Source organism: Oncorhynchus kisutch, linkage group LG15 (assembly GCF_002021735.2).
Source record: "Oncorhynchus kisutch isolate 150728-3 linkage group LG15, Okis_V2, whole genome shotgun sequence".
Lineage (NCBI taxonomy): Eukaryota > Metazoa > Chordata > Actinopteri > Salmoniformes > Salmonidae > Oncorhynchus > Oncorhynchus kisutch.
In genome coordinates, this window is record NC_034188.2 from 22,657,208 (window position 1) to 22,683,165 (window position 25,958).

The 25,958-nt window shown below is 43.4% G+C and overlaps 1 protein-coding gene across 1 annotated transcript in view; it reads left to right on the plus strand.

Moving 5' to 3' along the window:
• The window catches only part of LOC109905940 (X-linked interleukin-1 receptor accessory protein-like 2), a 444,323-nt gene that overhangs the window by 391,568 nt on the left and 26,797 nt on the right, over nt 1-25,958 (plus strand). The window contains exons 9-10 of the mRNA XM_031789841.1: nt 8,435-8,575; nt 9,067-9,243. Of these exons, the coding sequence (XP_031645701.1) occupies nt 8,435-8,575; nt 9,067-9,243 (318 nt within the window). The remainder of the gene's footprint in view (nt 1-8,434; nt 8,576-9,066; nt 9,244-25,958) is intronic.

Here is a 25,958-nt window from a genome sequence, read left to right on the forward strand (position 1 = left end):
ATTCGTCGCCAGACCCACTGGCTCCAGGTCATCTACAAGTCCATGCTAGGTAAAGCTCCGCCTTATCTCAGCTCACTGGTCACGATGGCAACACCCATCTGTAGCACGCGCTCCAGCAGGTGTATCTCACTGATCATCCCTAAAGCCAACACCTCATTTGGCCGCCTTTCGTTCCAGTACTCTGCTGCCTGTGACTGGAACGAATTGCAAAAATCGCTGAAGTTGGAGACTTTTATCTCCCTCACCAACTTCAAACATCAGCTATCTGAGCAGCTAACCGATCGCTGCAGCTGTACATAGTCTATTGGTAAATAGCCCACCCTTTTTCACCTACCTCATCCCCATACTGTTTTTATTTATTTACTTTTCTGCTCTTTTGCACACCAATATCTCTACCTGTACATGACCATCTGATCATTCATCACTCCAGTGTTAATCTGCAAAATTGTAATTATTTGCCTACCTCCTCATGCCTTTTGCACACATTGTATATAGACTCCCCCTTTGTTTTCTACGGTGTTATTGACTTGTTAATTGTTTACTCCATGTGTAACTCTTTGTTGTCTGCTCACACTGCTATGCTTTATCTTGGCCAGGTCGCAGTTGCAAATGAGAACTTGTTCTCAACTAGCCTACCTGGTTAAATAAAGGTTAAATAAATAAAAAATAAATAAAAAATTATCTCGTTAACACAGGTGTGAGTGTTGAAGAGGACAAGGCTGAAGATCACTCTGTCATCCTGATTGAGTTTGAATAACAGACTGGAAGCTTCAAAAGGAGGGTGGTGCTTGGAATCATTGTTCTTTCTCTGTCAACCATGGTTACCTGCAAGGAAACACGTGCCGTCATCATTGCTTTGCACAAAAAGTGCTTCACAGGCAAGGATATTGCTGCCAGTAAGATTGCACCTAAATCAACCATTTTATCGGATCATCAAGAACTTCAAGGAGAGCGGTTAAGTTGTTGTGAAGAAGGTTTCAGGGCTCCCAAGAAAGTCCAGCAAGCTTCAGGACCGTCTCCTAAAGTTGATTCAGCTGCGGGATCGGAGCACAACCAGTACAGAGCTTGCTCAAAGAATGGTAGCAGGCAGTTGTGAGTGCATCTGCACGCACAATGAGGCGAAGACTTTAAAAGGACGGACTGGTGTCAAGAAGGGCAGCAAAGAAGACAGTTCTCTCCAGGAAAAACGTCAAGGACAGACTGATATTCTGCAAAAGGTACAGGAATTGGACTGTTGAGGACTGGGGTAAAGTCATTTTCTCTGATGAATCCCCTTTCCTATTGTTTGAGGCATCCGGAAAAAAGCTAGTACGGAGAAGACAAGGTGAGTGCTACCATTAGTCCTGTGTCATGCCAACAGTAAAGCATCCTGAGACCATTCATGTGTGGGGTTGCTTCTCAGCCAAGGGAGTGGGCTCACTCACAAACCATCCAGGAACAGTTTGGTGACGAACAATGCCTTTTCCAGCATGATGGAGCACCTTGCCATAAGGCAAAAGTGATAACTAAGTGGCTCGGGGAACAAAACATCTATATTTTTGCTCCATGGCCAGGAAACTCCCCAGACCTTAATCCCATTCAGAACTTGTGGTCAATCCTCAAGAGGCGGATGGACAAACAAAAACCCACAAATTCTGACAAACTCCAAGCATTGATTATGCAATAATGGGCTGCCAACAGTCGGGATGTGGCCCAGAAGTTAATTGACAGCATGCCAGGGCGGATTGCAGAGGTCTTGAAAAAGAAGGGTCGACACTGCAAATTTTGACTCTTTGCATCAACTTCATGTAATTGTCAATAAAAGCCTTTGACACTTATGAAATGCTTGTAATTATACTTCAGTATTCCATAGTAACATCTGACAAAAATATCTAAAGACACTGAAGCAGCAAACTTTGTGGAAGTTAATATTTGTGTCATTCTCAAAACCTTTGGTCACGACTGTACCACCTAATAGGATTTAGTTTTATTTTGTTTGTGTGAGTTAAGTTTTGTTTTGTCCTCTAAATTGGCCATCTCATTTAACAGTACAATGAATGTCAATGTTTGTATCGCTGTCTTCTTTTATTTATTTTTTATTGGAAAATAATAAACATATTATATATATATTTTTTTTAAGAACACAGTGGCCTCCATCATTCTTAAATGGACAAAGCTTGGAACCACCAAGAGTCTTCCTAGATCTGGCCAAACTGAGCAATCAGGGGTGAAGGGCCTTGGTCAGGGAGGAGACCAAGAACCTGATGGCCACGCTGACAGGGCTCCAGTGTTCCTCTGTGTAGATGGAAGAACCTTCCAGAAGGACAACCATCTCTGCAGCACTCCACCAATCAGGCCTTTATGGTAGAGTGGCCAGACGAAAGCCACACCTCAGTAAAAGGCATGATAGCCCGCTTAGAATTTGCCAAAAGCTAAGCAGTGTCGGTCCTGGTGAGTCCGTGAATGGGAGGCCAGATGTAGCTGGAGGTGGTGAAAATAAAATTAAAAAAATGTACGGGTGTAAAACTATCCCTTGTGGGATAGAAAAAAAGGACGATGGAAAAACACGTGATAAATGTACATGTTTTTTTTCATGTGTTCTTTTTTTGCACAGGTGTAGGATCTTAATTTGATTACCCTGTTGCAGCAGAAAGTTCCTGAACAATGCAGGAAATGTAAAACTTGTAGTGCATTTGAGGTTTAAAAAGGCTTCTGAAGTTTGTAATTTCCACTTTGATATTTCAGACTTGATTTTCCCTTACAACCCATACAAAAATGTCCATTAATTATAATCCACATAATAATAATTTTCCTGCTGTAGCAAACCGTCTCAAATTAAGATCCCACATCTGTTTGCACCAACACAGTATTGTAGTAGGTCACAAAGGGCAAAAGCATTCTAATGGAATCAAAGACGGTACCCATTTGACGTTACAATATCGCAAGAAAGATTCATCCCAAATAGCCTCCTAACCTCCCAAAGAGCTGAGTCATCATCTCAAGTTGTAGCTTAAGTGTCTCGTTTCGCAACGAAAACAACCTACTTCGGCCCCTCAAGCAAATATATCCATTAATGAGGAAGCAGCATAATTTGAACCTATTAACTTTAGGCTTAGAGGCATACAGTGAACTGTATAATTTAGATAGCCCTTCAAATTGAGGGAAAGATGCTAACGAATAGCATGTTGGGAAGCACAGATCAGACAGGGTGGTGTTGGGGGGGGGGGCATCCAAATATTTGGCCCATAAATAATTCATTCTCCATAAAACATGAGCAATCCTTCGCGCTCCAGTTTTGAGAATATCGTTCGGCAAATGAGTGCCCTGGATATTAAGTAATGCTTTTATAGTAGTAGGAAGGAGGAATGGATCACTGTACTATTTGTTTGGACATTAGTTTAGTTCAGTTGAGGTTTCTCTATAAAACATTAAAGCAGTTATATATGTATAATTTAAAAAAACATTACAACACATTTCACAACACATTTCACAACACATTTCACAACACATTAAGTGTATGCCCTCAGGCCACTACTCTAATACCACATATCTACAACACAGAATCCATGTGTTCATGTGTGTATAGTGCATATGTTACTCTGTGTGTGTATACGTGTGTCTGTGCCTGTGTGTGTGCCTCTTCACAGTCCCCGCTGTTCCATAAGGTTTATTTTTTATCAGTTTTCTTTCTGCCTGCATAAGTTGGAATAGATGTTGGAATCGATGTTAACTGCTTAAGGCAGTTAACCCACTGTTCCTAGGCTGTCATTGAAAATAATAATAACTGACTTGCCTAGTTAAATGTAGTACTGTGCGCCTCCCATAGTCTGTTCTCGACTTGAGGACTATGAAGAGACCTCTTGTGGGTTATGCATGGGTGTCTGAGCTGTGTGCTTGTAGTTCAAACAGACTTGGTACATTTGGCATATCAATACTTTTCACAAATACATGTTGTGATGAAGTCTCTCTTGAGCAAGGAGAGATTGATATGCATATTATTCATATGAGCTCTTTGTGTACATTTAGGGCTCAGCCATGCAAACCTGTTCTGGGTCAAATGTAATTTTCCCAAGTCCCTCTTTGTGGCACTTGACTACAAGACTGGACAGTAGTCCATATGTGACAAAACTAGGGCCTTTAGGGCCTGCCTTATTGATAGATTTGTTAAGAATGCAGAGCAGTGCTTGATTATGGACAGATTTCTCCCCATCTTAGCTACTTTTGCATCAATATGTTTTGACCATGACAGTTTACAATCCTGGGTTACTCCAAGCAGTTTAGTCTCCTCAACTTGCTCAAATTCCACATTATTCATTACAAGATTTAGTTGAGGTATAGGGTTTAGTGAATGATTTGTCCCACATACAATGCTTTTTGTTTTTTAAATATTTAGGGCTAACTTATTTCTTGCCACCCATTCTAAAATGACTGCAGCTCTTTGTTAAGTGTTGCAGTGATTTCACTTGCTGTAGTAGCTGGCGTGTATAATGTTGAATCATCAACATGCATAGACACACAGGCTTTAAGATTGAAAAAAGTAAGGGGCCTAGACAACTGCCTTGGGGAATGCCTGACTCCATCTGGATTATGTTGGGGAGGCTTCCATTAAAGAACACGCTCTGTATTCTGAAAGACAGGTAACTCTGAATCCACAATATAGCAGGGAATGTAAAGCCATAACACAGGTTTTTCCAGCAGCAGATTATTATCAATAATTTCAAAAGCTGCAGGGAAGTCTAACAAGACAGCTCCCATAATCTTTTATTATCAATTTCTCTCAGACAATCATCAATCATTTTTGTATGTCCTGTGTTTGCCCTTCCCTATAAGCGTGCTGAAAATCTGTTGTTCATTTGTTTACTGTGAAATAGCATTGTGTCTGGTCAACAAAGAAAAATATCCAAAAGTTTACTAAGGGTTGGTAACAGGCTGATTTGTCAGCTGTTTGAGCCAGTAAAGGGTGCTTTGCTATTATTGGGTAGCATAATGACTTTTTCTTCCCACCGGGCCAGAGGGTACATACTTTCCTGTAGGCTTACAGTATTTTATTTAACCTTTATTTAACTCGGCAAGTCAGTTAAGATCAAATTCTTATTTTCAATGATGGCCTAGGAACAGTGGGTTAACTGCCTTGTTCAGGGGCAGAACAACAGATTTTTACCTTGTCAGCTGTCATGACTGTCCTGATCAGGTCAGGTTACAGGAGACCACAACCCTACAGATTATCTCTCACCCCCAACAGAGGAGGAGAGATCTAGGGGTCTGAAGATGTGGGGGTTTTATGACCCCTCATGCACATGGTAAATCTTAGGCCACAGACAACATTCCTTTGTCCTCTCACTATGGAGAACCAGCCTCAGAACATTAAACATGCAATAAAGGGACTTTGGAACAATGGTTTCCGTCAGCCACAATGGTGGTCATGACGATAGATGGAATATGAAAGTGTATATCATTTTTGTTTTGTTATTAGGTTATTAGATGACATTATTACAAAAACATTGTAACTGTAAGAGTTTTCCTAGGATATGCTTGGTGTTTATACATGGTACGTTGTGTGGAAAATGTCCAAATCAAAGAGAATGTTTTGGTAAAGAAGTTAGTTGTCTAAAATTAGATTTGAGTAAAATCTAGACCTTGCCTCTTGATACTAGCCATCCTGGATCCGGGATCGTGAATACAGCCTCAAGCTCATTACCATAACACAACGTTAACTATTCATGAAAATCGCAAATGAAATGAAATTAATATGCTAGCTCTCAAGCTTAGCCTTTTGTTAACAACACTGTCATCTCAGATTTTCTAAATATGCTTCTCAACCATAGCAAAACAAGCATTTGTGTAACAGTATTGATAGCTAGCGTAGCTAGCGTAGCATTTAGCAATAGCATCAGCAGGCAACATTTTCACAAAAAAACAGAAAAGCATTCAAATAAATAATTTACCTTTGAAGAACTTCGGATGTTTTCAATGAGGAGACTCTCAGTTAGATAGAAAATGTTCAGTTTTTCCTGAAAGATTATTTGTTTAGGAGAAATCGCTCCGTTTGGTGCGTCACGTTTGGCTACCAAAAAACCCCCAAAATTCAGTCATCAAAAAGCCTAACTTTTTTCCAAATTAACTCCATAATATCGACTGAAACATGGTAAACGTTGTTTAGAATCAATCCTCAACGTGTTTTTCACATATCTCTTCGATGATATATCGTTCGTGGAAGTGTGCGTTCTCCTCTTAATCTCCTGGGAAAATGCCTCAAGATTACGCACCAATTTAGACAAAGGACACCGGGCGGACCCCTGGTAAATGTAGTCTCTTATGGCCAATCTTCCAATGATATGCCTACAAATATGTCACAATGCTGCAGACACCTTGGAGAAACGACAGAAAGGGCAGGCTCATTCCTGGCGCATTCACAGCCATATAAGGAGACAATGGAAAACAGAGCCTCAAAAATTCTGCTCATTTCCTGTTTGAAGTTTCATCTTGGTTTCGCCTGTAGCATGAGTTCTGTGGCACTCACAGATAATATCTTTGCAGTTTTGGAAACGTCAGAGTGTTTTCTTTCCAAAGCTGTCAATTATATGCATAGTCGAGCATCTTTTCGTGACAAAATATTGCACTTAAAACGGGCACGTTTTTTTAATCCAATAATGAAATAGCGCCCCCATAGATTCAAGAGGTTAACCTCTTGGTGTTAGGGGGCAGTATTTTCATTTTTGGAGAAAAAAAACGTGCCCGTTTTAAGTGCAATATTTTGTCACGAAAAGATGCTAGAATATGCATATAATTGACAGCTGTGGAAAGAAAACACTCTGACGTTTCCAAAACTGTAAAGATATTGTCTGTGAGTATAACAGAACTGATGTTGCAGGCGAAAGCCCAAGAAAAATCCAATCCGGAAGTGCCCCAGGCTTTGAAAGCGCTGCGTTCCAATGACTCCCTATATTGCTGTGAATGTACCATCAACAAGCTTACGCTTTCTACATATTCCCCAAGGTGTCTACAGCATTGTGACGTCGTTTTACGCATTTCTGTTGAAGAATAGTCGTATGGGGGCACATTGCGTAAGTGGTCACATGGTGGCTCCGAGAGAGATTCTCGCTTAAAGTGCAGAGGTAGCCATTACTCCAATCGGTCCTAGAGAAAAAGGAATTGTCCCGACGGATATATTATCGAATAGATAATATCTGTCGATATTATGGAGCTAATTTGGAATATTTTTCGGCGTTGTGGTGACCGCAATTTCCGGGCGATTTCTCAGCCAAACGTGAAGAACAAACGGAACTATTTCGCCTACAAAAATAATATTTTGGGAAAAATCTTGCCGATGAAAAATGTATCAAAGTAGTTGCCAATATCAGTGGGTTTTGTGATGAATGACCCGAGTTTTCCTTTTAACCCCAAATTTCATTTAAGGTGCTCCAAAGCTTTTTACTATCATTCTTTTTATCTTTGTTTCGTAGTACATTAGTTAATGGCAATGGAATCCTCTTGAATGGTACAACTGCAGCTGAATGGTGGTTTCAGAGTGATGAATGCAAGGCCTTCGTAAAGAATCTCAGACTACGAGTGCTGATCTAGGAGAAGTTTAGCCTTTTAGATCATAATGAATAAGATTACAAGGACCGGGGGGACCTGATCCTAGATCAGCACTCTTACTCTGAGAGACTTTATGAATATAGGCTCAGATTGTGGTTTAGCTCAGTATCCGTGTGGGGTAAATGGATTACATATACAGTACATATGGTAACATTACCTATTTTGATCAACAAAATGATCAAGGGAATGGCATGCCAACCATAATCATTCTCTTCCTAAAGGTTTTATGATGATTTCACAGATGAGTGCGTTCTCACACCAACCGACCAAGTAACACAGTGATGTGTGTCAGTGACGAGTGGCCGACAGATAGTGTAATGTATGACGGATGCAGGATGAGAAATTATGCTGCTATCATCTGGAGTGACTGCAGCTAAGATTGATGGCTCATATTTGTTGAATGGCAGCGGGGCCAACATAAAGGATTATTGCTAGTTTTGCAACCCCAGGCCCCTTTCATACACACACACACACACACACACACACACACACACACACACACACACACACACACACACACACACACACACACACACACACACACACACACACACACACACACAAACAGACGTTCAATAATGTGTGTGAAAGCATACAGTGAAAACACATTCCCATATCTCCTTCTTTATGCCATGTTTATGTAAATTATAGTTCCTCACAGAGCACTGGGAAATTACTAAACCCTAAAGGGCCCCAAGAATTCTGAACGAAAGCTTCTGTTGACAGTGCAAAGAAAACACTCTTTAGTAGAAAGATACAGAGGAATTGTGATGGGTAATGTTATTGTTGTGGCTGTTTAGCTGTTTCTCCTCAGTCCTTCATATCTCTCTCTGTATGTATCTATCTCCTGTACCAGACATGTACAGGCTAGAGCTGGCTGGTGGACTGGGAGCCATCCTGCTGCTACTGGGAGTCTTCACGGCCATCTACAAGTGCTACAACGTGGAGATCATGCTCTGCTACCGGAGGCACTTTGGGAGTGACGAGACAGAGGACGGTGAGTGTTTGTTACCTGGGGCTGGGCTGGGCGTGTCCTACATGGCCAGCTCTGGGCCTATACCCCTCCCCTGAGAGCCAGTGTAAGTCTCAGTGTAGGAAAAATGTCAGCAGCCCGGAGACTGTGACAGAAGCCATTTTCTCACCGTATTAAGGATTCACCCAAGTGAAAATTATGTGCTTGAAATTCACAAGAACTACAGCCGGTGCTCTGACCCTTATTTTAGTGACACAGGCTGAATTCAGAATAAATTCCCATTCTGACCACTTATCCCATAGTTGTCTGTATCCACACTGCTTTGTTTTAGGATTTAAGTTTCACGATTTTATGACATGGTTGGTCACCTTCTAGGATAGAGCCCCTTGCTTACAGTCACAATAGAGACATACTTTTGTTGTTAAACAACTATTTCATTTCATACTCACATTTATCTTGAATTGTCATTTGATAACAAAAAACAGTCTCTCTGTCTTTGGTCTCTTCACCCACAGACAACAAGGAGCATGATGCCTATCTGTCCTACACAAGAGTTGAGCTGGATTCCATGGACAGGGGCTCCAGTGAAGAGGAGCAGTTTGCTCTGGAGATCCTCCCAGATGTTCTGGAGAAACACTACGGATACAAGCTCTTCATCCCCGACCGGGACCTCATCCCCACCAGTCACAGCAGTGAGTGATCCCCCGCTTCATCCATCCTCCATCACGGTCCCTCATGGTAGAGCTTCTCCCTGATGCCCAGAATTCAGTTGACTGTCAAGAGGAATCGCTTCTGGCTGTCTTCCTTCTGCCATTGCCTCACATTCAGAGAAAGAAAAGCCAATCTATATGAGGTGGTGTGTGTTGTGGTGTGTTTTTGTGGGCCTGCATATCTGTCAATGCTGAATCTCCAAAAGCCTTCCAGGCAGCTACTCTATTCTTTGTTGGTGTTGGCATCTTACTTGAGAGTGGTGTCAAATAGTTACATGTGTGGTAAAGGCAGAGAGGAAATTAAATTCAGCAACTGCGGTTGTGTTTTACCAGAGTTTTACATAAGCTTGATATGTGTCAATTCACCTTGGTTTTCCTCTTTACGCACAGTCAAAGGTGCACGCACGTGAGCTAACACTCTCTTTCTCTCTCACACACACACACACACAGCCCCAACAGACACATACAGATTGGCCCAACAAACATATCCCTTCATGGATGTCATTTTGCCCTATACAAAAAATATATACATTATGCTCCCTCCTTGCCCCCCAAATAACTTTGAAACTAATGTCCATTCCTTGCATAATTTAACATGCGGTGCATCCAAAATAAATCCCAAACTGCTTAGGCTGGTGCAAGCCATGCTTACAGAAATGCACTGCTTTCTACATCTATTTACTCACAGGCACACCATGGGGCTCAGTAGGGTGTATTGATAGTTAGGAAATTGCTGCATAGGTAATGAATTATAGAGAAGTGTTCAGTTCACTGAGAGGCAGTCTGCCATCATTAATACCAACACATTTACAGATCAGGACAACATAACCAAATGACAATGTGTTTAAACACCTAATTTGTTCAGAAAGAGAAAATATTGAGGCGAGAGAGAGAGGGGGGTGGAGGGGAGATAGGGAGAGAGCGAGAGAGTGAGAGAGGGGGTGGGGAGAGAGAGGGAGTAACAGGTTCACTGGTACTTAATTGTATTAATTGATTTACAAAATCATCAGCAAATGAAAAAAATGTGTGATAAAAAAATAAAAAAGCTCTCCAGCTCAGTCCCGCTCATACAAATTGTATTATTTATGCACTGCAAATTGACCGTGAAATTGCAATGTGTTGTTGCTCTTCCATCATTCATTTTGTTAGGAACTGGCAAGAGATGAAAGGAAGACCATATCAAATCAAATCCACCGACATCGCCAAGGCAAGGTTAACATAATATGTGTGCCTATGTCATTACTAATTAAACATCTGTATGTCAATTAATATAATGTATGTAAACATTGTAACAATATTAATCTTTTTTACCATATTTGAACTCTATTAGCATAGAGCCTCTGTATTGCAGTCAAAAAAGGTAACAACATTAATATATTCCCCAAAATCCTATATTCACCTCCTGTCTGGAGTCTGGACACCCCTGGTACTGTACATACAGTGCCTTCAGAAAGTATTCATACCCCTTGATTTATTCCAAATACTTTGTAGAATGACCTTTGGCGGTGATAACAGTTGTGAGTCTTTCTTTCTATATATGCGTAAACATTGGTATACTGTGATCTATAAGGCCATTTTGGAAAAACTGCCACTTTCTCTCTGTCAGAAAATAACTTCCAGTTACGGTCTCACTCCTACTTACTTTTAACGGTTCCTAAAATCAGAACAGATCATGGCAAAAAGTGTTTCAGCTGCAGCTCTGTGGTCCTGGAATTCTCTCCCGACCAGCTTGAAACTCCAGAATCTTGTTTACTTGGAGTTTAAAACTTTGGTTGACTCACATGTTACTGGGGAATGTGATTGTCATTAGCACTTGATGTGGTTGTACATGTAATTTATTTTTGATCTATGACGCTTGTATGTTTCTGTAATTGAAATGTATGTGCATTTACGTCCCACATTTGTTTCATGCTGTGTCTAAGTTGTTACAGTATGTCTGATATTTGTCTCAAACATTGTTCCCCCCTGCTGCTGTCTTGGTTGGAGCAGGTCTCTCTTGAAAAATTGATGTTATCTCAATGAGTCTAACCTGGACAAATAAGGTTAAATAAAAACATTTCAAAGTCTCTAAGAGCTTTGAACACCTGGAATGTATAATAATTATTCAAGCTCTGCCAAGTTGCTTGTTGATCATTACTAGACAACCATTTTCAAGTCTTGCCATAGATTTTCAAGCTGATTCAAAGCTGTAACTACGCCACTCAGGAACATTCAATGTCATCTTGGTAAGCAACTCCAGTGTATATTTGGCCTTGTGTTTTAGGTTATTGCCCTGCTAAAATGTGAATTTGGGAGACAAGCAGACTGAACCAGGTTTTCCTCTAGGATTTTACCTGTGCTTAGCTCTATTCTTTTTCTTTTAATCCTAAAAAAACTCCCTAGTCCTTGCCGATGACAAGCATACCCATAACATGATGCAGTTATGAAACGGTTAGCTAGTTAGCGGTGGTGCGCGCTAAATAGCATTTCAATCGGTGACATCACTTGCTCTGAGACATTGAAGTAGTGGTTCCCCTTGCTCTGCAAGGGCCGTGGCTTTTGTGGAGCGATGGGTAACGATGCTTCGTGGGTGACTGTTGTTGATGTGTGCAGAGGGTCCCTGGTTCGCACCTGGGTATGGGCGAGCGGACGGTCTAAAGTTACACTGTTACACAGCCACCACCACGCTATGAAAAGTGGTACTCAGTGATGTGTTGTGTTGGATTTTTATAAACGTAACGCTTTTTATTCAGGACATAAAGTACATTTCTTTGCCACATTTTTTGGTGCCTTATGCCTTATTGCAAACAGTGCCTTATTGCAAACAGGGTGCATGTTTTGGAATAATTGTATTCTGTACAGACTTCCCTCTTTTCACACTGTCATTTAGGTTAGTATTGTGGAGTAACTACAATGATCCATACTAAGTTTTCTCCTATCACAGCCATTAAACTCTGGAACTGTTTTAAAGTCACCATTGGCCTCATGGTGAAATCCCTGAGCGGTTTCTTTGTTCCCCGATAACTGCGCTTGGAAGGACGCCTCAATCATTGTATTGACTGGGTGTATTGATACACCATCCAAAGTGTAATGAATAACTTCACCATGCTTAAAGGGATATTCAATGTCTGCTTTTATACCCATCTACCAATAGGTACTTTGTGATCCATTGGAAAACCTCCCTGGTCTTTGTGGATGCATCTGTCATTTCAAATTCACAGCTTAACTGAAGAACCTTAAAGATAATTGTATATGTGAGGTACAGAGATGAGGTAGTCATTCAAAAATCATGTTAAACACTATTGCACACAGTAAGTCCATGCAACTTATTATGTGACTTTTATGTGTTAAGCAAATCTTTACTCCAGAACATATTTAGGCTTGCTATATCGAAGGGGTTGAATACTTATTGACACAAGACATTTCAGCTTTTCATTTGTATTTCCTTTGTTTAAAAAAATTATAAAAACGAAATTCCACTCTGACATTATGAGTGTTTTGTGTAGGCCACTGACACAAAATCTCAATTTAATCCATTTTAAATTCAGGCTTTAACACAACAAAATGTGGAATAAGTCCAAGGGTGTAAATACTTTATGAAGGCAGGGTAGCCTAGTGGTTAGAGCGTTCGACTAGTAACCGGAAGGTTGCAAGTTCAAACACCCGAGCTGACAAGGTACAAGGTCGTTCTGCCCCTGAACAGGCAGTTAACCCACTGTTCCTAGGCCGTCATTGAAAATAAGAATTTGTTCTTAACTGACTTGCCTAGTTAAATAAAGGTAAAATGTAAATAAATGTACCCCTGATATTTACAGTTGAAGTCGGAAGTATACATTTAAATTCAGTTTTTCACAATTCTTGACATTTAATCCTAGTAAAAATGAGCTGTCTTAGGTTATTTAGGATCACCACCTAATTTTAAGAATGTATTATTTTATTTCACCTTTATGTAACCAGGTAGGCTAGTTGAGAACAAGTTCTCATTTACAACTGCGACCTGGACAAGATAAAGCAAAGCAGTGTGAACAGAAACAACAACACAGAGTTACACATGGAATAAACAAACGTACAGTCAATAACACAATAGAAAAAAAGAAAGTCTACATACAGTGTGTGCAAATGGCATGAGGAGGTAAGGCAATAATAGGCCATAGTAGCAAAGTAATTACAATTTAGCAGATTAACACTGGAGTGATAGATGAGCAGATGATGATAAGCAGATGATGGTGTGTCCGTAGTGATACTGGTGTGCAAAAGATCAGCAAATTAAATAAAAACAATATGGGGATGAGGTAGATAGATTGGGTGGACTATTTACAGATGGACTATGTACAGCTGCAGCGATCGGTTAGCTGCTCAGATAGCTGATGTTTAAAGTTGGTGGGGGAAATGTCTCCAGCTTCAATCCAAGATGGCGTAGCAGTCAGACGTCTTTGTCCTGTCGTGTCCCTTGTATATATCGTTTTACATCCTTTTCGTCGCATATCCTTTAAAATATTTTGCTAAACCTCAACATCTAAATACTCTCCTGCAACCCGCCTCACCCAATGTGGCGTGGATCTGCTTCTTTTTTTTATTATATAAATTTTTAAATATTTACTTCGGATCTAGAATCCCTCAAATGAAGCTAGCCAGCTAACTACCAGCTATCAGTCAGCAAACCATTGCCAGCGGTCATCAGTTAAACTTCAGCTTGGAAAGCTCTCGTCAGTTCGTACAACGTGACTCTAACCAGAGCATAACGGACCTGTTATTTTTATCCCCGGATTCCTACCGCAAACTGAACATTTTAATCTGGATCTTCACAACTAGCTAACAGCAATCCCGGATGACTACTCATAGCTAGCGTTTCCATCCCAGAGCAAGTACAAATTAGCTTGAAGCTAGCCCGGCCAGGGCTCCTGTGCTACCACCGAAGTATACTCCTGGGCTACAATATCCGGACCCCTTCTACAGCCGGTACGGGGCAGGGAACCCCGCAGATCCCCTACGACTGGAATACCGACATAATCTGCCCGAGGACTCCCAACAGGCCCCTCAGGCGCGACGCCCGCTGAAGGCCCATTATGCTAACCAGCCAGGCCTGCTAGCTACCTAGAGCTACTTGGAACCCTACTAATTCCACGACTGGTCTATCGACGTCACCGCACGAAGAGGCAAAAACAGATTTACCCCCATCGCGACGTCCCCCAAAGGCTTACTTTCTATCCCCGGCTATCTGCTTGCTTGCTAACCCAGTCGGCTAACTGCTAGCTTGTCTGCACGGTCTGCTAACTGCTAGCCCCTGCTAACTGCTTGCTAACCCGGCCTACTAACTGCTAACTTGCCCCGGTCTACTAACTGCTAGCTTCCAGCCCCGGCCTGCTAACTGCTAGCTTACCTGCCCGGTCTGTAACTGCTAGCCCATGCTAACTGCTTGCTTGCTAACCCGGCCTGCTAACTGCTAGCTTGCCCCGGTCTACTAGCTGCTAGCTTGTTTAGCCCCGGCCAACTAACTGTTAGCTTGTTAGCATCAGCCTGCTAACTGTCTGAATCGCTGTGTCCCCAGCCAGCCCAACCACTGGACCCATATGTTCACTTGGCTGTGCATGCCTCTCTCTAATATCAATATGCCTTGTCCATTACTGTCCTGGTTAGTGATTACTGTCTTATTTCACTGTAGAGCCTCTAGCCCTGCTCAATATACCTTAACCAACCATGTTGTTCCACCTCCTACATATGCGAATGACATCACCTGGTTTAAACATCTCTAGAGATGATATCTCTCTCTTCATTACTCAATGCCTAGGTTTACCTCCAATGTACTCACATCCTACCATACCTTTGTCTGTACACTATGCCTAGAATCTATGCTATCGTGCCCAGAAACCTGCTCCTTTTACTCTCTGTACTGAATGTGCTAGACGGCCAGTTCGTATAGTCTTTAGCCGTACCCTTATCCTACTTCTCCTCTGTTCCTCTGGTAATGTGGAGGTTAATCCAGATCCTACAGTGCCTAGCTCCACTCCCACCCCACAGGTGCTCTCATTTGTTGACTTCTGTAAACATAAAAGCCTTGGTTTCATGTCATCCTAACTAATTCGCCCTCCAAATACACCTTTGCTGTTTTCAATCAAGATCTCAGCGATCACTGCCTCATTGCCTGCATCCGTAATTGGTCTGCGACCAAACGACCACCCCTCATCACTGTCAAACGCTCCCTGAAACATTTCTGCGAGCAGGCCTTTCTAACCGACCTGGCTGGGGTATCCTGGAATGACATTGACCTAATCCCGTCAGTAGATGATGCCTGGCTATTCTTTAAAAGTGCTTTCCTCACCATCTTAAATAAGCATGCCCCTCTCAAAAAATGTAGAACTAGAAATAGATATAGTCCTTGTTTCACTCCAGACCTGTCTGCCCTTGACCAGCACAAAAACATCCTGTGGCATTCTGCATTAGCATCGAATAGCCCCTGTGATATGCAACTTTTCAGGGAAGTCAGGAACAAATATACACAAGCAGTTAGAAAAGCTAAGGCAAGCTTTTTCAAACAGAAATTTGCATCCTGTAGTACTAACTCTAAAAAGTTCTGGGACACTATAAAGTCCATGGAGAATAAGAGCACCTCCTCCCAGCTGCCCACTGCTCTGAGGCTAGGAAACACTGTCACCACCGATAAATCCACTATAATTGAGAATTTCAATAAGCATTTCTCTACAGCTGGCCATTCTTTCCACTTGGCTACCCCTACCCGGGTCAACTGCCCGGCACCCTCCACAGCAACCCGCCAAAGCCCCCACCATTTCTCCTTTACCCAAATCCAGATAGCTGATGTTCTGAGAGAGCTGCAAAATCTGGACCCCTACAAATCAGCCGGGCTAGACAATCTGGACCCTCTCTTTCTAAAAAATATCTGCCGAAATTGTTGCAACCCCTATTACTAGCCTGTTCAACCTCTCTTTCGTATCGTCTGAGATTCCCAAAGATTGGAAAGCTGCCGCGGTCATCCCCCTCTTCAAAGGGTGTGACACTCTAGACCCAAACTGCTACAGACCTATATCCATCCTACCCTGTCTTTCAAAGGTCTTCAAAAGCCAAGTTAACAAACAGATTACTGACCATTTCGAATCCCACCATACCTATGCAATCTGGTTTCAGAGCTGGTCATGGGTGCACCTCAGCCACGCTCAAGGTTCTAAATTACATCATAACCACCATCGATAAGAGACATTACTGTGCAGCCGTATTCATCGACCTGGACAAGGCTTTCAACTCTGTCAATCACAACATTCTTGTTGGCAGACTCGACAGCCTTGGTTTCTCAAATGATTGTCTCGCCTGGTTTACCAACTACTTCTCTGATAGAGTTCAGTGTGTCAAATCGGAGGGACTGTTGTCCGGTCCTCTGACAGTCTCTATGGGTGTGCCACAGGGTTCAATTCTCGGGCCGACTCTCTTTTCTGTACACATCAATGATGTTGCTCTTGCTGCTGGTGATTCTCTGATCCACCTCTACGCAGACGACCCCATTCTGTATATATCTGGCCCCTCCTTGTACACTGTGTTAACTAACCTCCCAGACGAGCTTCAATGCCATACAACTCTCCTTCCGTGGCCTCCAACTGCTCTTAAACGCAAGTCAAACTAAATGCATGCTATTCAATCGATCACTGCCCGCACCTGCCCGCCCGTCCAGCATCACTACTCTGATCGGCTCTGATTTAGAATACGTGGACAACTACAAATACCTGGGTGTCTGGTTAGACTGTAAACTCTCCTTCCAGACTCACATTAAGCATCTCCAATCCAAAATTAAATCTAGAATCGGCTTCCTATATCGCAACAAAGCATCCTTCACTCATGCTGCCAAACATACCCTCGTAAAACTGAAGAGAATGATTTATTTCGGCTTTTATTTCTTTCATCACATTCCCAGTGGGTCAGAAGTTTACATACACTCAATTAGTATTTGGTAGCATTAACTTTAAATTGTTTGACATGGGTCCAACGTTTCGGATAGCCTTCCACAAGCTTCCCACAATAAGTTGGGTGATTTTTGGCCCATTCCTCCTGACAGAGCTGGTGTAACTGAGTCAGGTTTGCAGGCGTCCTTGTTCACACACGCTTTTTCAGTTCTGCCCACAAATGTTCTATATGATTGAGACCAGAGCTTTGTGATGGCCACTCCAACACCTTGACTTTGTTGTCCTTAAGCTATTTTGACACAACTTTGGAAGTATGCTTGGGGTCATTGTCCATTTGCAAGATCCATTTGCGACCAAGCTTTAACTTTAACTTGTCTTGAGATGTTGCTTCAATATATCCACATAATTTTCCCACCTCATGATGCTATCTATTTTGTGAAGTGCACCAGTCCCTCCTGCAGAAAAGCACTCCCACAACATGATGCTCCCACCCCCGTGCTTCACGGTTGGGATTGTGTTCTTCGGGCTTGCAAGCCTCCCCCTTTTTCCTCCAAACAAAACGATGGTCATTATGGCCAAAGAGTTCTATTTTTGTTTCATCAGACCAGAGGACATTTTTCCAAAAAGTACGATCTTTGTCCCCATGTGCAGTTGCAAACCATAGTCTGGCTTTTTTTTCAATGGCGGTTTTGGAGCAGCCGTTTTGGAGCAGAGGCTTCTTCCTTGCTGAGTGGCTTTCAAGTTATAGGACCATAATTTGCAAATAAATTCATTAAAAATCCTACAATGGGATTTTCTGGCTTTTTTTTCTCATTTTGTCTGTCATAGTTGAAGTGTTCCTATGATGAAAATTACAGGCCTCTCGTCTTTTTAAGTGGGAGAACTTGCACAATTGGTGGCTGACTAAATACCTTTTTGCCCCACTGTATATATATATATATATATATATATATATATATATATATATATATATATATATATAGTTTAATCTGTTAGGAATTTGTCCATGAAAACACCACAACAGTAGATCAATACCCATACTCGATGAGACTTGGGGCCCTGCGGTAAAAACAACAAATAGCAAATGGTTGAGCTTCTACCCTGCTACCCTACTACGCTACTACCCTTACTACCCTGCTACACTGCTACCCGGCTACCCTTCTACCCTGTTACCCCGGCAAGTGTATACTTTATCATGTTTATCATGATCCATACTGTTTTACCCACTTCATGTGTATATACTATATTCTAGTCATGGCTCATCATATATAACTACTGCTGTACACACCTTTTCTATTCATATACTGTCCATACTGTCTATACATTGAATTGTTTTGTATTGTTAGAAATTATTGCACTGTTGGAGGTGGAAACTTAAGCATTTTGCTCCACCTGCAGTAACATATGCAAAATACTGTATGTGTGCGCATCCAATAACATTTCATTTAATTTAAATTGATTTAGCTGCTTATCATTGGCCTCATTATTGCTCCACTACATTGTTCAAGTTCCAAGTAAGGAGAAAATATCTAATTTGTGAGTAGGCTGCTCACTGTGCTCCGGCAGAGGACTGTTTTCATTCTGCTGCTAATACCTCCATATTGAAAAGCTGTGACACGCTATCTTTCGTCATAAGCCTGGAATATCATGATAGACCGTCTCAAACTCCTATAGCCCTGGTGGCTGATAGCTTTCCCCCACACAGTTGTGGTCCTCCACACAGTTGGGTCCCCCACACCACTGAGGTCCCCCACACCGCTGATGACCACCACACCGCTGATGACCACCACACCGCTGAGGACCCCCACACCGCTGAGTTCCCCCACTCCGCTGAGGTCCCCCACTCCGCTGAGGTCCCCCACACCGCTGAGTTCCCCCACTCCGCTGAGGTCCCCCACACCGCTGAGGTCCCCCACTCCACTGAGGTCCCCCACACCGCTGAGGTCCCCCACACCGCTGAGGTCCCCCACTCCGCTGAGGTCCCCCACACCGCTGAGGTCCCCCACTCCGCTGAGGTCCCCCACTCCGCTGAGGTCCCCCACACCGCTGAGGTCCCCCACTCCGCTGAGAACCCCCACTCCGCTGAGTTCCCCAACACCGCTGAGGTCCCCCACTCCGCTGAGGTCCCCCACTCCGCTGAGGTCCCCCACTCCGCTGAGTTCCCCCACACCGCTGAGGTCCCCCACTCCGCTGAGGTCCCCCACTCCGCTGAGGTCCCCCACTCCACTGAGGTCCCCCACTCCGCTGAGTTCCCCCACACCGCTGAGGTCCCCCACACCACTGAGGTCCCCCACACCACTGAGGTCCCCCACACCACTGAGGTCCCCCACACCGCTGAGGTCCCCCACACCACTGAGGTCCCCCACACCACTGAGGTCCCCCACTCCGCTGAGAACCCCCACTCCGCTGAGGTCCCCCACTCCGCTGAGGTCCCCCACACCGCTGAGGTCCCCCACACCACTGAGGTCCCCCACTCCGCTGAGAACCCCCACTCCGCTGAGTTCCCCCACACCGCTGAGGTCCCCCACTCCGCTGAGGTCCCCCACTCCGCTGAGTTCCCCCACACCGCTGAGGTCCCCCACTCCGCTGAGGTCCCCCACTCCGCTGAGGTCCCCCACTCCGCTGAGGTCCCCCACACCGCTGAGGTCCCCCACACCACTGAGGTCCCCCACTCCGCTGAGAACCCCCACTCCGCTGAGTTCCCCCACACCGCTGAGGTCCCCCACTCCGCTGAGGTCCCCCACTCCGCTGAGGTCCCCCACATAACACATTCTTCAGCTGAAGCCGCTGTCTCTTAATATTTGTAATATTTGTATTTATTTATAAGTGAGTAATAATACACAATCCTATATGTTTAATCTTTTCATATTTTAAGCCACATTGATTAAGATGCAGGGGCATAAGGAATGATCATTCAAATGCAAATTGGTTCTGAGTAATATTTCGTTAGAATGGATCAGACTTTAACTCCCTCTTTAGACTACATTGTCTGCTGCCGAAGGGGAAGTGTGGTAGTTTTCTTTTATAGCCTTCTATGTTCAGGGGGTTTATTCTTAAATACCAACTGTATTAAGCACAGTGTGGACACTATGCTGTGTAAAGGAAGTTCAAGATCAGCACCAAGAAATGCTGTTTTAGTCTACTTTATGTTTTTACTTCTTGAGATCTCTGTTATAATGCTATCTAATGTGATTAGGCCTTATATTGATTTCCAGTCAACTGATTTAGCTATGAGGCTAATTAATACAGTAAATGTCTACTCTGAGCATGTGCAGTAGGAGGTGAAGGTGGGGCACGATTTGTGTGGTGACACTGGTGCCTGTGGTGGTGCTTGGTGTCAGGGAAGGGAGCTGAAAGGCTGTGTGGGTTGGGGGTGGGAGGTGGAGGAGGGCCGATGTGTGATGTGACACATGCAGGTGTAAAAGACAGGACCCCTGCAGAGGAAGGCAGGACACTGTGGACAGTGATGTGACACTGCGGATTCCATTTACCTCTTTACACCTCTTTCTCTCTCTCTCTCAAATAAATTCAAGGAGCTTTATTCTCATGGGAAACACGTTTACATTGCCAAAGCAAATGAAATGGATGAAAAAAAGTTAAATCAAATGTGAACAGTAAATATTACCCTCACACAAGTTCCAAAAGAATAAAGACATTTCAAATGTCATATTATGTCTATATACAGTGTTGTAGCGATGTGCAAATGGGAAAATAAATAAGTATAGGTTGTATTTACAATGGTGTTTGTTCTTCACTGGTTGCCCTTTTCTTGTGGTAACATGTCACAAATGTTCACCAAGGTGGCATAGCAGTTCAGACGTCTTTTGTCCTCGTCTTGTCGTGTCCTGTATATATATATATTTACAACTTTTTCACATACATTTTATTTTTATTTTCCATCAACTCATCTTCAAAACACTCTCCTGCAACCCGCCTCACCAATGTATATTTATAAAAAAGTATTATTTACCTCAGATCTGTAATCCTCCAAGAAGCTAGCCAGAAACTCCAAGAAGCTAGCCTGAAACTAGCCAGAAGCTAATCCAGAAGCTAGTTCAGAAGCTAGTTAGCTCCTTTACTGGCAAATCGTTAGTATTCAGCTAACCACGGTGAGGTGGTCATCAGCTATCCTTTAGCTCGAAAATCTATCGCCAGTTCTGTACGGCGCAGCGCGGCTCGGAACGGAACATACAGGACCAATTTTTCTCTCCATGTCCCTGGATTTCGACTGCTCTCTGGACATTCATACCCGGATCTCACAGCTAGCTAGCTGCTATCCTTGTGACTATCGGCCTTCGTCGATTCCGGAGCAAACATCAATTATTCCGGAGCTAGCAAGCTCCGTCAATCACTCCTGAGTTCCATCAATCACACCTGGGCTGCAGTCACCTATCCGGACCCGTTTTACTGCCTTCGCGGAGCCCCACCGGGCCTTCACAACTGGACTGCCGACGTTATCTACCCGAAGGAGTTATTCGGCTGGCTCCTCCGTCGCGACGTTACCTGAACGCCCATCTGCGGCCTGCTAACCGTTAGCTGTCTTACCGGCTGCTATCTGAATAGACAATCGGACAATTTTTGATTTTTGATTTATTTTTATTTTATTATTATTATTATGTTTTCTTCTTGGGCCTCTATAACTATATCTATTGTTTTTATTTTTGTTGTTGTTGTGTGATTTGGATTAATCCCCTCTACCACACGGAACCCCACTAATCTACTGACGGAACGCAAGAGGTAGCTAACAACAGACCTCCATCCTATGCTAGCTTGCTACCGATGCCCTGGCTAGCTGTCTAAATCACCAACCAACCTCTCCACTCACCGGACCCTTTTGATCACTCGACTAAGCATGCCTCTCCTTAATGTCAATATGTCTTGTCCATTTCTGTTCTGGTTAGTGTTTATTGGCTTATTTCACTGTAGAGCCTCTAGTCCTGCTCACTATACCTTATCCAACCTATTAGTTCCACCACCCACACATGCAATGACATCTCCTGTTTTCAACGATGTTTCTAGAGACAATATCTCTCTCTTCATCACTCAATACCTAGGTTTACCTCCACTGTATTCACATCCTACCATACATTTGTCTGTACATTATACCTTGATGCTATTTTATCGCCCCCAGAAACCTCCTTTTACTCTATGTTCCAGACGTTCTAGACGACCAATTCTCATAGCTTTTAGCCGTACCCTTATTCTACTCCTCCTATGTTCCTCTGGCGATGTAGAGGTGAATCCAGGCCCTGCAGTGCCTAGCTCCACTCCTATTCCCCAGGCGCTCTCTTTTGACGACTTCTGTAACCGTAATAGCCTTGGTTTCATGCATGTTAACATTAGAAGCCTCCTCCCTAAGTTTGTTCTATTCACTGCTTTAGCACACTCTGCCAACCCGGATGTTCTAGCTGTGTCTGAATCCTGGCTTAGGAAGACCACCAAAAACTCTGACATTTTAATTCCAAACTACAACATTTTCAGACAAGATAGAACTGCCAAAGGGGGCGGTGTTGCAATCTACTGCAAAGATAGCCTGCAGAGTTCTGTCCTACTATCCAGGTCTGTACCCAAACCATTTGAACTTCTACTTTTAAAAATCCACCTCTCTAAAAACAAGTCTCTCACCGTTGCCGCCTGCTATAGACCACCCTCTGCCCCCAGCTGTGCTCTGGACACCATATGTGAACTGATTGCCCCCCATCTATCTTCAGAGTTCGTGCTGCTAGGCGACCTAAACTGGAACATGCTTAACACCCCAGCCATCCTACAATCTAAACTTGATGCCCTCAATCTCACACAAATTATCAATGAACCTATCAGGTACCTCCCCAAAACCTTAAACACGGGCACCCTCATATATATCATCCTAACCAACTTCCCCTCTAAATACACCTCTGCTGTCTTCAACCAAGATCTCAGCGATCACTGCCTCATTGCCTGCATCCGTAATGGGTCAGCGGTCAAACGACCTCCACTCATCACTGTAAAACGCTCCCTGAAACACTTCTGCGAGCAGGCCTTTCTAATCGACCTGGCCGGGGTATCCTGGAAGGATATTGATCTCATCCCGTCAGTAGAGGATGCCTGGATATTTAAAAAAAATGCCTTCCTAACCATCCTAAATAAACATGCCCCATTCAAGAAATTTAGAACCAGGAACAGATATAGCCCTTGGTTCTCCCCAGACCTGACTGCCCTTAACCAACACAAAAACATCCTATGGCGTTCTGCATTAGCATCGACAGCCCCCGTGATATGCAGCTGTTCAGGGAAGCTAGAAATCATTATACACAGGCAGTTAGAAAAGCCAAGGCTAGCTTTTTCAAGCAGAAATTTGCTTCCTGCAACACTAACTCAAAAAAGTTCTGGGACACTGTAAAGTCCATGGAGAATAAGAACACCTCCTCCCAGCTGCCCACTGCACTGAAGATAGGAACACTGTCACCACTGATAAATCCACCATAATTGAGAATTTCAATAAGCATTTTTCTACGGCTGGTCATGCTTTCCACCTGGCTACTCCTACCCCGGACAACAGCACTGCACCCCCAACAGCAACTCGCCCAAGCCTTCCCCATTTCTCCTTCTCCCAAATCCATTCAGCTGATGTTCTGAAAGAGCTGCAAAATCTGGACCCCTACAAATCAGCCGGGCTAGACAATCTGGACCCTTTCTTTCTAAAATTATCTGCCGAAATTGTTGCCACCCCTATTACTAGCCTGTTCAACCTCTCTTTCGTGTCGTCTGAGATTCCCAAAGATTGGAAAGCAGCTGCGGTCATCCCCCTCTTCAAAGGGGGGGACACTCTTGACCCAAACTGCTACAGACCTATATCTATCCTACCGTGCCTTTCTAAGGTCTTCGAAAGCCAAGTCAACAAACAGATTACCGACCATTTCGAATCTCACCATACCTTCTCTGCTATGCAATCTGGTTTCAGAGCTGGTCATGGGTGCACCTCAGCCACGCTCAAGGTCCTAAACGATATCTTAACCGCCATCGATAAGAAACATTACTGTGCAGCCGTATTCATTGATCTGGCCAAGGCTTTCGACTCTGTCAATCACCATATCCTCATCGGCAGACTCGACAGCCTTGGTTTCTCAAATGATTGCCTCGCCTGGTTCACCAACTACTTCTCTGATAGAGTTCAGTGTGTCAAATCGGAGGGTCTGCTGTCCGGACCTCTGGCAGTCTCTATGGGGGTGCCACAGGGTTCAATTCTTGGACCGACTCTCTTCTCTGTATACATCAATGAGGTCGCTCTTGCTGCTGGTGAGTCCCTGATCCACCTCTACGCAGACGACACCATTCTGTATACTTCCGGCCCTTCTTTGGACACTGTGTTAACAACCCTCCAGGCAAGCTTCAATGCCATACAACTCTCCTTCCGTGGCCTCCAATTGCTCTTAAATACAAGTAAAACTAAATGCATGCTCTTCAACCGATCGCTACCTGCACCTACCCGCCTGTCCAACATCACTACTCTGGACGGCTCTGACTTAGAATACGTGGACAACTACAAATACTTAGGTGTCTGGTTAGACTGTAAACTCTCCTTCCAGACCCATATCAAACATCTCCAATCCAAAGTTAAATCTAGAATTGGCTTCCTATTTCGCAACAAAGCATCCTTCACTCATGCTGCCAAACATACCCTTGTAAAACTGACCATCCTACCAATCCTCGACTTTGGCGATGTCATTTACAAAATAGCCTCCAATACCCTACTCAACAAATTGGATGCAGTCTATCACAGTGCAATCCGTTTTATCACCAAAGCCCCATATACTACCCACCATTGCGACCTGTACGCTCTCGTTGGCTGGCCCTCGCTTCATACTCGTCGCCAAACCCACTGGCTCCATGTCATCTACAAGACCCTGCTAGGTAAAGTCCCCCCTTATCTCAGCTCGCTGGTCACCATAGCATCTCCCACCTGTAGCACACGCTCCAGCAGGTATATCTCTCTAGTCACCCCCAAAACCAATTCTTTCTTTGGCCGCCTCTCCTTCCAGTTCTCTGCTGCCAATGACTGGAACGAACTACAAAATCTCTGAAACTGGAAACACTTATCTCCCTCACTAGCTTTAAGCACCAACTGTCAGAGCAGCTCACAGATTACTGCACCTGTACATAGCCCACCTATAATTTAGCCCAAACAACTACCTCTTTCCCAACTGTATTTAATTTTAATTTATTTATTTATTTTGCTCCTTTGCACCCCATTATTTTTTATTTCTACTTTGCACATTCTTCCATTGCAAAACTACCATTCCAGTATTTTACTTGCTATATTGTATTTACTTTGCCATCATGGCCTTTTTGCCTTTACCTCCCTTCTCACCTCATTTGCTCACATTGTATATAGACTTGTTTATACTGCATTATTGACTGTATGTTTGTTTTTACTCCATGTGTAACTCTGTGTCGTTTTATCTGTCGAACTGCTTTGCTTTATCTGGCCAGGTCGGCAATTGTAAATGAGAACTTGTTCTCAACTTGCCTACCTGGTTAATAAAGGTAAAATAATAAATAAATAAATAAATCTTGCTGCTGTGATGGCACACTGTGGTAGTTCACCAAGTAGATGTGGGAGTTTATCAAAATTGAAATTTGTTTTCTAATTCTTTGTTGGTTTATGTAATCTGAGAGAAATAAGTGTCTCTAATGTGGTCATACATTGGCAGGAGGTTGGGAAGGGCAGATCAGTTTCCAATCATTTCCTGGGCAGTGTGCACATGGCCTGCTTTCTCAATAGCAAGGCTATGTTCACTGAGTCTTTACATAGTTTAGGCCAAATAGCATTCA